The sequence below is a fragment of the Callithrix jacchus genome, chromosome 2 (assembly GCF_049354715.1).
Source record: "Callithrix jacchus isolate 240 chromosome 2, calJac240_pri, whole genome shotgun sequence".
In the NCBI taxonomy this organism is placed as follows: domain Eukaryota; kingdom Metazoa; phylum Chordata; class Mammalia; order Primates; family Cebidae; genus Callithrix; species Callithrix jacchus.
This window is the reverse complement of record NC_133503.1, coordinates 77,484,220-77,500,496: the sequence shown is the minus strand read 5'-3', so window position 1 is coordinate 77,500,496 and position 16,277 is coordinate 77,484,220. Positions and strand designations below refer to the sequence as shown.

General features: G+C 39.8%; 1 protein-coding gene and 1 pseudogene across 6 annotated transcripts in view; one reads left to right on the top strand and one right to left on the bottom strand.

The window, feature by feature from the left end:
- The window catches only part of LYRM7 (LYR motif containing 7), a 44,214-nt gene extending 38,474 nt beyond the window's left edge, over positions 1–5,740 (top strand). For 5 of the 6 annotated variants that reach the window (XR_013532088.1, XR_008479828.2, XM_078364935.1 and 2 more), the window contains one exon: positions 1,205–3,281. Coding sequence is in view for 4 of the 6 variants with exons in the window: in XM_078364935.1 (XP_078221061.1) it covers positions 1,205–1,275 (71 nt within the window). In the remaining 2 variants the exon portion in view is untranslated. Of the gene's footprint in view, positions 1–1,204 lie in introns of all 6 variants that reach the window. The other variant, XM_002744626.7, reaches the window with a different exon arrangement.
- Positions 5,741–12,577: 6,837 nt separating this feature from the next.
- LOC100388516 (large ribosomal subunit protein uL11 pseudogene) lies at positions 12,578–13,210 on the bottom strand (annotated as a pseudogene).
- Between the last annotated feature and the right edge of the window lie 3,067 nt (positions 13,211–16,277).

Sequence of the window (16,277 nt, the reverse complement as noted above, 5' to 3'; positions counted from 1 at the left end):
ATGAAAAAAAATCCCTGTGACCAGTATCCTATTGGGGATCACATGTTGCCGGTAGTCATCATATCTCTTCAGTCATCCTTAGTCTAGAGCAGTCCTTCAGCCTTTCTTTGTCTTTCACAACCATGATGTTTTAAAAAGTATAGGCAGGTTATCTTTTTAAAAGGTCATGTAAGCAATTTTTGAGTATGACAGCTCAGCTAGGTTCAGCTCTTCTGGAGAAAAGAAGAAATCATGTATCTCCTCAAAATTTTATATCTTTTCTTTTTGAGATGGAGCCTTGCTCTGTCGCCTGGGCTGGAGTGCAGTGGCCCCATCTTGGCTCACTAGAACATCCGCCTCCTGGGTTCAAGCCACTCTCCTGCCTCAGCCTCCCAAGTAGCTAGGACTACAGGCATGTGCCATCACACCCAGCTAATTTTTTTGTACATTTCGTAGAGATGGGGTTTCACCATGTTGATTAGGCTAATCTTGAACTCCAGACTTCCCATCTTAGCCTCCCAAAGTTCTGGGATTGCAGGCATGAGCCACCACACCTGGCCAAAAATTTGTATTTTAAGAGCTTTATCTTGACTCCAGCAAGATGTCTTAACTAGGACTTAACAGGTTTTTGTTGTTGTTTAATGATGTTTCTCAACATGGGCACTATGGGCATTTTGTACAGGACAGTTCTTCGCTGTGCCAGACTGTCCCACACATTACAGGAGATTTAGCATCCCTGGCTCCTGTCCTCTAAATTCCAGTATCATTCTCCAGTTGATATGACCACCCAAAACACCCTCTTTTAAGTACCATTGTTCTATGAAATTTTGAATCTTTAAATTAGAAGACCAGTCTTGCTTTTCATATAGTAGATAGTATAAGCAAAATTTCTAATTGTTTTCATTATCAGTAATTGGTAATTAAATGGTCAATAATAGAAGTTTTAGCTGAATTCTGATCAGTTATTTAATTTGCTATATTTAATAAATGATAAAGGGTTAAGTTGATCATATATGTTTTTATATAATCTGAAATGAGAATGCTATTAATTCTAATTAGAGTCAAGGACTCCACCTTAGATATCAACTGAAATAAAATATCCCTGGGAGATTTATCTTAAAACTAGACATTTTACTATTATGAACTTCAGGGGAAAATGAGTGTCGTTGCATTTAATTCCAATTTTAGTGATGTTAATTATTCTCTGTTTTTTTTTTTCTTTCAGAACTGGTCCCTAGGAAAGACCTTCTTATAGAAAATGTGCCATATTGTGACACACCAACTCAGAAGCAATGAATTTTCTAGGATAAAATAAGTCTTTGCACTTTTTAACTTTAAAATCTATAACACTGGCAAAGTCCTGGAAATGCAGACATCTTTCTCTGAACTGGCATATTGAAAATGAATGAATTACAGAATAACTTCATATTTAAATTTCATGTTGAAAGGTCATTACTGAGAACTGAAGAACATAATTAAGTATTTCTAAAGGAAATTAGATAAGAAAACATTTCATTTTCATTGAAAATCAAATGCCATAAAGCAAAATAAATGCTTAGGGAGATATATTCACTTCTCTCTGACCTTAATGAATATTTGGTCTTGCCATAGCTATTTGAGAATGCGGTGTTTTTACAAGTTGGTGAGTTTTTTTCCCATATGAAATGCAATTATTAGATTTAAATTATTAGATTAAAATGATATTTAGTCCTGAAAAATATTAAATTGTTCCCAAAAAAAAATCACAGTGTGTGCCAGCTCTCTGCAGAAGTGGCCTTTGTTTTCTAAAGCACTGGGATTATTTCTGTAGCTAATATGTAATTGTACAGTTTCTTTTTGGAGATACAGAGTATCTCTCCGTTCTTATAAAGACATTTTTTATCAGTCTTCTGAAAATAGTTAAATAAAATATTAAAATCACCTAGGGTCACTATGGAATAAAGAAATCCTAATTTAAAGTGGAAATAGTGACCCTTGATTAAACTATTTAATATGGCCGTAGTAGAATTAGCTGTATTTAGACCAAGTTAGACTTTCTTCTGAAATGTAATAGGTGGCTACATTCTCTTTGTTTTAATTAATGAAACTTAAATGTCCTGTTCTTCCACATGTCCTGTCCTTGACAAAATGGGCAGTATCACAAAAGGCCAGGCATTCTATCATGTAACACTAGGAACTGTAAAATCCTGTTTAATATTTTTCTTGTTTCTCTTTTATCTGTGTACCTTTGCCATTCTGTTTTCTCAGTTAATAGTGTGTTTTCTCCCATTCACTGATAAATTCTCTTATTTGATGATCATACAGGGTTTCAGATTTTTGAAAGATTCTCAATGCAAGCATTGTTATGTGTCTAGAAATTATACCTAGAGAAAAATGAAAGTTGTTTCAAATTTGAAATTTGCCTTTATAAGAGAATACTGAATGTCATCACAGTATGTAATTACTGTATAAATGTGCTGACTTACAGTTATTTTAGTATCTATATGACATATTTAGAGGAAAGTTAGCTGACATTATTTAAATTTAATATGTATTCTATATTTTAGTATTATTGAATATTTTATCACTGAGCTTTTTTTCTTTAACCTGAATTCCCTGGTACCATTTTTCATTCACATTAATTTAAATATCTCCAGATTTATTTCTTATAGTCATCATTAGTAGCAGATGAGGTTAATAATTTACATGTTCATTAAAGATAGTGGCTTAGAGATTTTAAGATATATTGATATAGATAGGTAGATGTGATAGTATACTTTCATGCTGTAAGACTATACAATAACGTTCCTGTGAAGTATATCAACATGTCAACAACAGGCTCGACTGTCAAAAAATTCTGAAAGATGTGGCACTCTATTCTTATATAGCATATACTTACTTATTTTTTGAGATTGAGTCTTGCTGTGTCACCCAGGTTGGAGTGCAGTGGCACAATCATGGCTCACTAAAGCCTTGACCCCTGGGGCTCAGCAATTCTCCCACCTAAGCCTCCCAAATAATCAAGACTAGAATCATGTGCCACCATACCTATTTAATCTTTTCTATTTTTAGTAAGGACAGGGTCTCACTATGTTGGCCAGACTGGTCTCAAATTCCTGAGCTCAGGTGATCCTTCCATCTTGGCTTCCCAAAGTGCTGGGATTACAGGTGTGAGCCACCACACCCTGCCTATTCTTATAAGCATTTATTTATATTTCAAATGCATTTTAACTGGTTATTTAATAGTTCAATTAGATAAAGTAATTCATGAGTTCTTGGCCTGTTGCAAATAAAGATTGAGAATCAGTATTCTAAAAAGTAAACTACTACACCTGTATAGGGTTTATTTTGAAAAAAAAAAAAATTTTTTTTTAATTGAAACATGGTCTTGCTCTGTCATCTAGGAAGGAGTACAATGGTGGGATCTCAGCTCACTGCAACCCCTCCACCTTCTGGGCTACTCCTGCCTCAGCCCCCCAAGTAGCTGGGACCGCAGCATGCACATCACCATGCCTGGCTTTTTTTTTTTTTTTTTTTTTAGGAGAGATGGGATTTCAGCATGTTGGACAGGCTGGTCTCAAATTCCTGAACTCAAGCAATTCACCTACCTCAGTCCCCTAAAGTTCTGGGATTACAGGCATGACACACTGCACTCGGCTATGTAAACTACTTTTTGAAATGTTGAGGTTGATGATTAAGTACCTAAATTTTCTGTTTTGTACTGTCGACATTTAATTAAATCTGTGTGTGTGTGTGTGTGTGTGTGTGTGTGTGTGTGTTTGGGTGTTTTGTTTTGAGACAGAGTCTCTGTCACCAGGCTGGAGTGTAATGGGTCAATCTCGGCTCACTGCAACCTCTGCCTCCTGGGTTCAAGCAATCCTACTGCCTCAGCCAGGTAGCTGGGATTACAGATGTGCACCAAATTAGCTCAGCTAATTTTTTGTATTTTTAGTAGAGACGGGGTTTCACCATGTTGGCCAGGATGGTCTCAATCTCTTGACCTCGTGATCCGCCCACCTCAGCCTCTCAGAGTGCTAGGATTACAGGTGTGAGCCACTGCGCCTGGCCTTAAATCTTGGCACGGTGGCTCATGCCTGTAATCCCAACACTTTGGGAGGCTGAGGCAGGTGGGTCATCTGAGGTTGGGAGTTCAAGACTAACATGGCCCACATGGCAAAACCCTGTCTCTACTAAAAATACAAAATTAGCTGGGCATGGTGGCGCATTATGAATTCCATTATGAATGTGTATCTCTATCTTTTGTCCCCTTTCTTTTCTCTATGGAGTTGTCTGGCTTTTTCTGACCAATCCTTCATATATTCTGGATACTAGTCCTTTGTTAATTATCTTTTTCCAATATGGGACTTGTCTTTTAGTTTATGATAAACTTGACTGGACTAAGGGATGCCCATGTAGCTGGTAAATATTATTTCTGGGGTGTCTGTGAGTGTTTTTCTAGAAGAGATTATCATTTCATTTGGTAGTCTGAGTAAAGAATATCACTCTCACCAATGTGGGTGGGCATCATCCAATTTTTTGAAGTTCAGACTAGAATCAAAAGGCTAAGGAAGGGCAATTTGCTCTCTCTGCTTGAATTAAGACATCTATCTACTGATATCACTGCTCCTGGTTCTCAGGCTTAAGACCAGGACTTACACTGTCAGTTCCCAATTCTCAGGCCTTTGGACTCAAGCTAAATTATACTACCAGCTTTCCTGGTTCTTCAGCTTACCCATGGAAAATTGTTCAACTTCTTAGCCTTTGTAATTGTGTGAGCCAGTAACTATAATGGATTTCCTTTATCAGTCAATACATAGGCATAAATATATATATATCCTATTGATTCTTTCTCTCTGGAGACCTTGACTAATACTATGTTGAAAACAGAGTAGGTTTATGAAGACAGGATTTCTGGACATGTCTTGATTAAGATGCTTATTAGATATCAAAGTGGAGATATGAAAAGGACATTGGATATAACATCTGGAGTTCAGTACATGATCTGAGGTGGAGATATAAATTTGGGATTATTAGCATAGATAAAAGACTTATAATTATGACATTGGGTGTTATCATCAACAAATCTATTGAAAAGTCAAAAATTAGGTCCTGGGGTGCTCTGATGTTAACAGGTTAGGAGAACAGGGAGCAACAAGCACAGGTAAGGTAAGGAAGAGTTAAAGATAGGATTAAAACAAAGAGAATGTAGAGCAAAAGTTGGTGAACTATAGCTCACAGAGGCCAAATCTGACTTGCTGCCTTTTATTTGTTTACATATTGTCTATGGCTGTTTTCACACTGTAGTCAGTACACACAGAGTTGAGTAATTGCACAAGACACTATAAGGTCCCCAAAGTTTAGAGTTGCTATCTGGCCCTTTCCAGTGAAAGGTTGGTGATCTCTGGTATAGAGTCCTGGCAACCAAGTTTCATTGAAGAGGAAATGAAGCCCTTTGCCAAATGCTACTGAGAGGTCAAGTAAGATTTAGGTTTAACTTGCCTGTTGGATTTAGCAACATGGAGGTAACTGATGACTTTGGCAAGTCAGTTTCAGTGAAACACCTGGAGAAACACTGTAGGCTCATGTTGATTCTCCCCTAAATTGATCTCTACACTGACTAATTGCAATTAAAATTCCAGTAATATTTAAGGAACTAGTAAAACTCAAAACTTTAGGAAGAATAATAAAGGTCCATAAACAGCTAAATCAGTCATGACAAAGATTAAAATTAGATCTCCATATCTAAAAAACTTTGATCCATACCGCATACCATATACAAAAATTAAATAATCATTAGAACTAAATGTACAACCTGTGTGAACCACCAAAATTTTTGACAGGTCTAAATTAATTTAAAAAGTTTATCTTGGGGGGAGGACTCAAGATGGCACTGTGAGAACAACCCAAGATTGCAGCTCTCGTTGAGTCCGCAAACGGTGAGTCGGAGCTGCATTTCCAGACTGATCTTTGTTGCCCACAGAACGGGGGAACTCCCAAGTATAAAAAAGACACGGGACGCCAGGCAGTAGGTCTGCCTGGCGAAGCTGGCAGCCGGGGCGGCGGCGGCCAGCCCTACCCAGCAATCCCCACAGGGCGTGCTTGTCCGGGTGCCCTGTTGAACCGGCAACCTGAGACTTGAGAGGGCTGGACTTGAGACTGAATGAGACTTGGACAGTAGGGCAGCCCAGGGCATTGCAGGGACAGATCGTTTGGGATACCCAGTGGGACGAACAAAACCACGATTTCAAACTATCCCGAGCAGACGGTCCGAGACTCTCTGTGGGGGAGGGGCATCCACCACTACCGAGGCAACCGCCCCAACTGAGATACACACCCACTGCTGACGCAGCCAGCCGTTGCCGAGGCAACCCGCCCCAACTGAGATACACGCCCACTGCTGACGCAGCCAGCCGTTGCCGAGACAACCCGTCCCTACTGAGATACACGCCCACTGCTGACGCAGCCTGCCGTTGCTGAGGCAACACACTACAACGAAGAGACTCCACCGCAGGGCGTGGCGGAGACCACAGCAGAGCCTGCAGGAACAGGGCGAATCACAAAACAGCAGGGCGGAGCCTCGGCAGCCAAACAGTGGCTAGTCTGCCTTCTAGCTGGGCAGGATACCTCATCGAACATCCAAAAATAAAGCCCAAACCCCTCAACACAGAGCATTTGAGAAAAACAAAAAGGGTTTTTTAATGAGCTCTGTTGCAGCAGAATCAAACATAGCAGCCTAACAGCCCTGAATGAACAACAGAGCTCACAGCTCAGCAATTGAGCTCCAAAAAAGTACAGACTGTCTCCTCAAGCAGCTCCCTGACCCCTCTATATCCAAAAGACTGACATTTGGCAGGCATCATCCTGGGACAAAGATAGCAGAAAAAGAAACGGGTAGCATCCCTCACTGTGCCACAGCTGTTAGAGGTGCACCCCAGACAAGCAGGGCCTGGAGTGGACCTCAGCAGTTGTACAGTGAAGGGGCTAGGCTGGTAGAAGGAAAACCAAGTAACAAATACTTCATCAACAATCTGGGTGTCCACTCAGAGACCCAATCGAAAAGTCAGCAACTACGCAGACGACAAGCGGATAAAACCACAAAGATGGGAAGAAACCAGCGAAAAAAGGAGGAAAACACCCGAAACCAGAACACCTCGCCTCCTAGAAAGGACCAAAACTCCTCACCAGCAAGGGAACAAAGCTGGACGGAGAATGACTGTGACGAAATGACAGAATTAGACTTCAGAAGGTGGATAATGAGAAACTTTTGTGAGCTAAAAGAACATGTATTAAATCAATCCAAAGGAACGTAAAAAAAGATATGAGGAAATGATAACAAGAATGGATAACTTAGGAATATGAATGAATTAAAGGAGCTGAAAAACACAATACGACAACTTCGTGAAGCATGCACAAGTTTCAATAGCCAAATTGACCAAGCAGAAGAAAGAATATCTGAAGTCGAAGACCAACTCAATGAAATAAAACGAGAAACCAAGATTAGAGAAAAAAGCACAAAAAGGAATGAACAAAGTCTCCAAGAAATGTGGGACTATGTGAAAAGACCTAATCTACGTTTGATAGGTGTACCAGAAGGGGACGAAGAGAATGAATCCAAGCTGGTAAATACTCTTCAGGACATCATCCAGGAAAACTTCCCCACCTAGCAAGACAGGCCAACACTCAAATGCAGGAAATACAGAGAACACCACAAAGATATTCTGCAACAAGAGCAACCCCAAGGCACATAATCGTCAGATTCAACAAGGTTGAAATGAAGGAGAAAATACTAAGGGCAGCCAGAGAGAAAGGTCGAGTTACCCACAAAGGGAAGCCCATCAGACTCACAGCAGATCTCTCGGCAGAAACACTACAAGCCAGAAGAGAGTGGGGGCCAATATTCAACATTCTTAAAGAAAAGAACTTTCAACCCAGAATTTCATATCCAGCCAAACTGAGCTTCAGAAGTGAAGGAAAAATAAAATCCTTTGCAAACAAGCAAGTACTCAGAGATTTTGTCACCACCAGGCCAGCTTTACAAGAGCTCCTAAAAGAGGCACTACACATAGAAAGGAACAACCAGTACCAGCCATTCCAAAATCACACTAAAAGAGCATCAACATAATGAAGATTCTACAACAACTAACAGGCAAAACAGCCACTTAGCATCAAAATGGCAGTATCAAATTCACACATAACAATATTAACCCTAAATGTAAATGGACTAAATGCACCAATCAAAAGACACAGACTGGCAAATTGGATAAAAATCCAAAACCCATCAGTGTGCTGTATCCAGGAAACCCAGCTCATATGCAAGGGTACACAAAGGCTCAAAATAAAGGGATGGAGGAAGATTTACCAAGCAAATGGAGAGCAAAAAAAAGCAGGAGTTGCAATTCTCATCTCTGATAAAATAGACTTTAAAGCAACAAAGATCAAAAGAGACAAAGAAGGCCATTACATAATGATAAAAGGATCGATAAAACAAGAAGAGCTAACGATCCTAAACATATATGGACCCAATGCAGGAGCACCGAGATACATAAGGCAAGTTCTTAATGACTTACAAAGAGACTTAGACTCCCACACAATAATAGTGGGAGACTTTAACACTCCACTGTCAATATTAAGACAGATCAACCAGACAGAAAATTAACAAGGATATCCAGGGCTTGAACTCAGACCTGGAGCAAGCAAACCTGATAGACCTTTACAGAACTCTCCACCCCAAATCCACAGAATATACATTCTTCTCAGCACCACATCACACCTACTCTAAAATTGACCACATAATTGGAAGTAAAGCACTGCTCAACAAATGCAAAACAACTGAAATCATAACAAACAGCCTCTCAGACTATAGTGCAATCACGTTAGAACTCAGAATTCAGAAACCAACCCAGAACCGCACAGCTTCATGGAAACTGAACAACTGGCTCTTGAATGTTGCCTGGATAAACAATGAAATGAAGTCAGAAATAAAGAAGTTCTTCGAAACCAATAAGAACGAAGACACGACATGCCAGAACCTCTGGGACACATTTAAAGCAGTCTCTAGAGGAAAGTATATAGCAATAAGTGCCCATATGAGGAGAATGGAGAGATCCAAAATTGACACCCTATCGTCAAAATTGAAAGAGCTAGAGGAGCAAGATCAAAAAAACTCAAAACCCAGCAGAAGACAAGAAATAACTAAGATCAGAGATGAACTGAAGGAGATTGACACACGAAAAACCCTTCAAAAAATCAATAAATCCAAGAGCTGGTTTTTTGAAAAGATCAACAAAATAGACAGACCACTAGCCCGATTGATTAAAAATAAAAGAGAGAACAACCAAATAGATGCAATAAAAAATGATAAAGGGGAAATCACCGCAGATTCCACAGAAATTCAAACCATCATCAGAGAATATTACAAACAACTCTATGCGCATAAACTAGTAAACCTGGAAGAAATGGATAAATTCCTGGACTCCTGTGTCCTCCCAAGCCTAAACCAGGAGGAAGCTGAAACTATGAATAGACCAATAACAAGGTCAGAAGTCGAGGCAGCAATTAAGAGCCTACCACACAAAAAAAGCCCAGGTCCAGACGGGTTCACAGCCGAATTCTACCAGACACACAAAGAGGAGCTGGTACCATTCCTTCTAAAACTATTTCAAACAATCCAAAAAGAGGGAATACTTCCCAAATCATTTTACGAGACCAACATCATCCTGATACCAAAACCCGGCAGAGACCCAACAAGAAAAGAAAACTTCAGGCCAATATCCATGATGAACATAGATGCAAAAATCTTCAATAAAATATTAGCAAGCCGATTGCAACAGCAAATCAAAAAACTTATCCATCATGATCAGGTAGGATTCATCCCGGGGATGCAAGGCTGGTTCAACATCCGCAAGTCTATCAACGTAATTCACCACATACACAGAACCAAAAACAAAAACCACATGATTATCTCAATTGACGCAGAGAAGGCATTTGACAAAATTCAACAGTCCTTTATGCTAAAAACCCTCAATAAACTCGGTATCGATGGAACGTATCTCAAAGTAATAAAAGCTATTTATGACAAACCAACAGCCAATATTATACTGAATGGGCAAAAACTGGAAGCATTCCCTTTGAAATCTGGCACTAGACAAGGATGCCCTCTTTCAACGCTCCTATTCAATATAGTACTGGAAGTTCTAGCCAGAGCAATCAGGCAAGAAAAAGAAATAAAGGGTATTCAAATAGGAAAGGTGGAAGCCAAATTGTCTCTATTTGCAGACGACATGATAGTATACCTAGAAGACCCCATCACCTCAGCCCAAAAACTCCTGAAACTGATAAGCAACTTCAGAAAAGTCTCAGGATATAAAATCAATGTGCAAAAATCACAAGCATTCGTCTACACCAATAACAGACTTAAAGCCAAATCAAGAACGAACTGCCATTCACAATTGCTACAAAAAGAATAAAATACCTTGGAATACAACTCACAAGGAACGTAAGGGACCTCTTCAAGGAGAACTACAAACCACTGCTCAACGAGATGAGAGGACACAAACAGATGGAGAAACATTCCATGTTCATGATTAGGAAGAATTAATATCGTGAAAATGGCTATACTGCCCAAAGTAATTTACAGAATCAATGCTATCCCCATCAAGCTACCATTGACTTTCTTCACAGAACTGGAAAAAACCACCATGAACTTCATATGGAACCAAAAGAGAGCCCACATAGCCAAGTCAATTCTAAGCAAAAAGAACACAGCGGGGGGCATCACACTACTGGATTTCAAACTATACTACAAGGCTACAGTAATCAAAACAGCATGGTACTGGTCCCAAAACAGAGATATAGACCAATGGAACAAAACAGAGGCACTGGAGGCAACACAACATATCTACAACTATACAATCTTTGATAAACCTGACAAAAACAAGCAAGGGGGAAAGGATTCCCTGTTTAACAAATGGTGTTGGGTAAACTGGCTAGCCATGTGCAGAAAGCAGAAACTGGACCCCTTCCTGACACCTTACACTAAAATTAACTCCAGATGGATTAAAGACTTAAACATAAGACCTGGCACCATAAAAACCCTAGAAGGAAATCTAGGCAAAACTATCCAGGACATAGGAGTAGGCAAGGACTTTATGAACAAAACACCAAAAACATTGGCAACAAAAGCCAAAATAGACAAATGGGACCTAATGAAACTCCACAGCTTCTGCACGGCAAAAGAAACAGTCACTAGAGTGGATCGGCAACCAACAGAATGGGAAAAAATTTTTGCAGTTTCCCATCTGACAAAGGGCTGATATCCAGAATTTACAAAGAACTCAAACGGATTTACAGGATAAAAACAAACAAGCCCATTCAAAAGTGGGCAAAGGATATGAACAGACACTTTACGAAAGAAGACATATATGAGGCCAACAATCATATGAAAAAATGCTCATCGTCGCTGGTCATCAGAGAGATGCAAATCAAAACCACATTGAGATACCATCTCACGACAGTTAGAATGGCGATCATTAAAAAATCTGGAGACAACAGATGCTGGAGAGAATGTGGAGAAAAAGGAACACTTTTACACTGTTGGTGGGAGTGTAAATTAGTTCAACCATTGTGGAAGACAGTGTGGCGATTCCTCAAGGCCTTAGAAATAGAAATTCCATTTGACCCAGCAATCCCATTACTGGGTATATATCCAAAAGACTATAAATCGTTCTACTATAAGGACACATGTACACGAATGTTCATTGCAGCACTGTTTACAATAGCAAAGACCTGGAATCAACCCAAATGCCCATTGATAATAGACTGGATTGGAAAAATGTGGCACATATACACCATGGAATATTATGCAGCAATCAGAAATGATGAGTTTGTGTCGTTTGTAGGGACATGGATGAATCTGGAGAACGTCATCCTCAGCAAACTGACACAAGAACAGAAAATGAAACACCGCATATTCTCACTCATAGGTGGGTGATGAAAAATGAGAACACATGGACACAGAAAGGGGAGTACTAAACACTGGGGTCTATTGGGGGGAAAAGGGGAGGGCCAGTGGGAGGGGGAGGTGGGGAGGGATAGCCTGGGGAGAAAAGCCAAATGTGGGTGAAGGGGAGAAGGAAAGAAAAGCACACTGCCATGTGTGTTCCTACGCAACTGTCTTGCATGCTCTGCTCATGTACCCCAAAACCTAAAATCCAATAAAAAATTAAAAAAAAAAAAAAAAAAGTTTATCTTGCCACGGTTGAGGATGCATGCTCATGACACAACCTCAGGAAGTCCAGAAGCCATATGCCCAAGGTAGTCAGGCAAAACTTGGTTTTTTACATTTTAGGGACACATGAGACATCAACCCATGAGACTCAAAGGTAGCATTCTTTGAGTTTCTGCTTAACCTTTCCAGAAGAGGCTATCAGATATGCATTTATCTCATTAAACAGAGTGGGAGGTGGGTTTGCCCTAAGCAGTTCCCAGCTTGAATTTTCCCTTTAGCGTGGTGATTTTGGGGGCCCAAGATACTTTCCTTTCACACCTAAAACTATAAAACTACTTGAAGTAAACAAGGGAAAAATCTTGTGACCTTTTTTAGGAAAAAAAATTTTTTTTTTTTTTAGTTGTTAAATGACCTGTATTGAAATATTTTCCTTTGTGCTTCTTAACTAGCTGGGCATTCCACAGTACCACTGTTGATGTCATCTATGATGTCATCAGGGTGGCGGCCATCACCATTACAGCCCACAGACTGGGCAGACCCCAGGATCTCTTTAATGGTTCCAGAGAGTTCTCTAGCTAAAGATCAGTGCTGCATCTGTCGAGCGATGTTGACAATCTCATTGAAAGTGATATTCCCCCTGTGTTTAATGTTTTTCTGTTTCTTTCTGTCTCTTAGTGGTTCCTTAAGGGCTTTGATGATCAGGGCAGAGGCAGAAGGCACCACCTCAGTCTGGGCCTGTCTGTTCTGAATGGTCAGTTTCACTGTAATTCTTAGGCCCTTCCAGTCACCCGTTGCCTTGGCAATGTCATCACCAACCTTTTTTGGAGACAGACCCAGGGGGCCGATCTTGGGGGCAAGCACAGAAGTGGCACCGACTTCACCCCCAGTGCACCTCAGGTATACGACTTTGATCTCGGGGTTGAACTTCAGCGGCATGGTGGAGGCGGCTGGTATCGGATGAACCCAGATTTGGGACGACCGAAGAAAGTTGCACCTTGGCCTCCTCTGAGCAGAAAGCCGAAAAGCAGAAAAGATTTTTTAGGTATAACACCAAAAGCATAATACGTTTTTTAAAAACTAGCTGAACTTAATAAAAAAATCTTTTGCTCTGCAAAAGTGACTATTAAGAGAATGAACACAAGGCACAGACTGGGAGAAAGTATTTATAAATTGTGTATCTGATAACTTTTACCCACAATATATAAAGAACTTTCAATAATAAGAAAACAACCCAATTGTTAAAATAGATAAATATTTGAACAGACACTTCCTCCAAAAAGATACACAAGTGGAAAGTAAGTATATGAAAAGTTGTTCAACATCATTAGTCACTGGAAATTAAAAATTACACTGAAATACTACTACATATATATTAAAATGGCCAGTATTAGAATGGCTGACCATACCAAATGTTGGCAATCTCATGTTTCAGCCTCCTTAGTAGCTGGGATTACAGGCGTGTGCCACCACACCCAGCTAATTTTTGTATTTTTAGTAGAGATGGGTTTCACCGTATTGTCTAGACTGGTCTCAAACTCCTGACTTCAAATGATCCATCTGCCTTGGCCTCCCAAAATGCTGGAATTACAGGCATGAGCCACCACACCTGGCCTGGAATTTTCTTAAGTTGCTGATGGGAATGTAAAATAGCAGAACAACTATGGAAAACTGTTTAGTGTTTTTTTTGTTGTTTTTTTTTCCCTCCCAGATGAAGTCTTGCTGTGTCACTCGGGCTGGAGTGCAGTGGCACCATCTCAGCTCACTGCAACCTCCACCTTCTGGGTTCAAGCAATTCTCTTGCCTCAACCTTCCAAGTACCTGGGATTATAGGCGCACACCACCTAATTTTTTTTTTTTTTTTTTTTTTGTATTTTTAGTAGAGACAGGGTTTCACCAGGTTAGCCAGGTTGGTCTCAAGCTCCTGACCTCATGATCTGCCCGCCTTGGCCCCCCAAAGTGCTGGGATTAAAGGTGTGAGTCACTGCACCCAGTCGTTCAGTCTCTTAAAAAGTTAAACATATACCTCACATATAATCCAAATTTTCTACTCCTGGTATTTACCTAAGAAAAATGAAAGCATTTATCCATACAAAGATTTATTTATAGTAGCTTTATTTGAAATGGTCAGAAACTGGAAACAATCCAAATATTATCAACAGATGAAGGGATAAATTGTGGTATATCCATACAAATTCATACAATGGAATACTTCTGAGGAATACAAAGAAATAGCAATATCTACTGCAGTGTCATGGATGAATCTCAAGATTTTTATCCTGAGTGAAAGAAACCAGACCAAAAAAAGGTATATATTCTATGACTCCATTTATATGAAATTTTAGAAACTACAAACTAATTCATAGTGTTACTGGCAGATGCCTTGGATTCTTGCAATCCCCCAGTATAGAAGTCAAGAGAGAGCTGGGCACAGTGGCTCACGCCTGTAATCCCAACAATTTTGGAGGCTGAGGCAGGCGGATCACCTGAGGTCAAGAGTTCAAGACCAGCCTGACCAATATGGTGAAACCCCATCTTTAAAAAAATAATAATAACAATAAATAAATAAATCAAGAGAGATCACCATACATCGCAGCAAGGGAGAGTTTATTCAGTTTGTGCACATGGAAGCCAGCACCATGAAAGCAAAAGGAATGGGCTGCTCCCTGAGGGTAGTGTGTGGGTTAGTTTTAGTGAGTCTTTCTTTAGGGAAGGTTTGGGTCAGGGCATATATGGGAGGGGTTTTTCTAGAAATTGCACAGTGGTTCTACATGCTTCTTCATACATCCTATATAGCATTAGCATTTTAAATTTCCATGCCCTGGGTGTAATTGTTAGCATTAAAATGAGAAAGGGATAAATGTAGGTTGGAGTTGAAGTCTAACTGCACATACAGAGCCCTGGGCAAGTCCCTAGCTCCCTGAGGGAGGAAGTTGTTTTTAATAGTTTTTTAGGCATTTGTTGCTGATTGGCTGAGACATAAGCTAGCACTTAGGCAAGGGGCTTTTGTTCTTTTTCTCCAGACCACAATAAAATGGAACTAATCATCCTACCTGTCTCAATAGTGACAGAAAGCAGATCAGTGGTTTCCAAGAGATGAGGGCAGGAAGACAGGTGCCCAAGAGCGATTAAAAATGGGCATGAGGAAAGTTGGGAAGGATGATGTAGTTTGGATATTTGTTACCTTCAAATCTCATGTTGAAACATAATCCCAGTGTTGGAGGTGGGGCCTGGTAGGAGGTGTTTGGATCGTAGATATGGATCCTTCATGCATGGCTTAACCCCATCACCTTGGTGATGAGTTCTCACTCTGGTAGTTCATGAGAGACCTGTTTGTTTAAAATAGCATGGCACATCTCCCCCTCTCTGTTGCTCCTGCTCTTGCTCTGTGATAAATTGGCTCCCTCTTCACTTTCTTTCATAAGGCCTCATCAGAAGCAGAGCAGATGCTGGTGTCATGCTTGTACAGCTTGCAGAATGGTGAGCCAATTGAACTTCTTTTCTTTATGAATTACCCAGCCTCATGTATTCCCTTACAGCAATGCACACAGAGGTGATAGAGGCAATTTCTTCTAACATTTTCGTTAATCTCCTTATATTTAATTTCACCTTTCTTTTAACCACTCCCTATTAGTCATTAACTTTTCGATTTACACTAAATGCTTTTAAAAATATAATTACATATTCAACATTTTCTTTGTTCACCATTGCTTCTTGAATCCTCTTTCCTTTTTGAATTCAATTTTCTCCTTCTTGAAGTACATTCTTATTAGTTCTTTCAGTGAAACTGTCCCTGAAAATATTTATCTTCACCCTTACTCCTGAATAATAGTTTGGTATAGAATTCTACATAGGCTTTATTTTCCTTTAACACTTCACAAATAATATTGCATTGTCTTTTACCCTCTCATTTTACTGCTGGAAAGTCTATTATCTCTTTGCAAATCCTTTTGGCTAATCCACCCTTTCTTTATGATTTCTTGTAAGATTTTTGTCTTTTCTTTGCTATTCTATGTAGAGGTTTTATTTTTATTTATCTCACTTGACACTTGGTCTGCTTCATCTTACTGAGAATTTATATTGTGCATCAATTCTA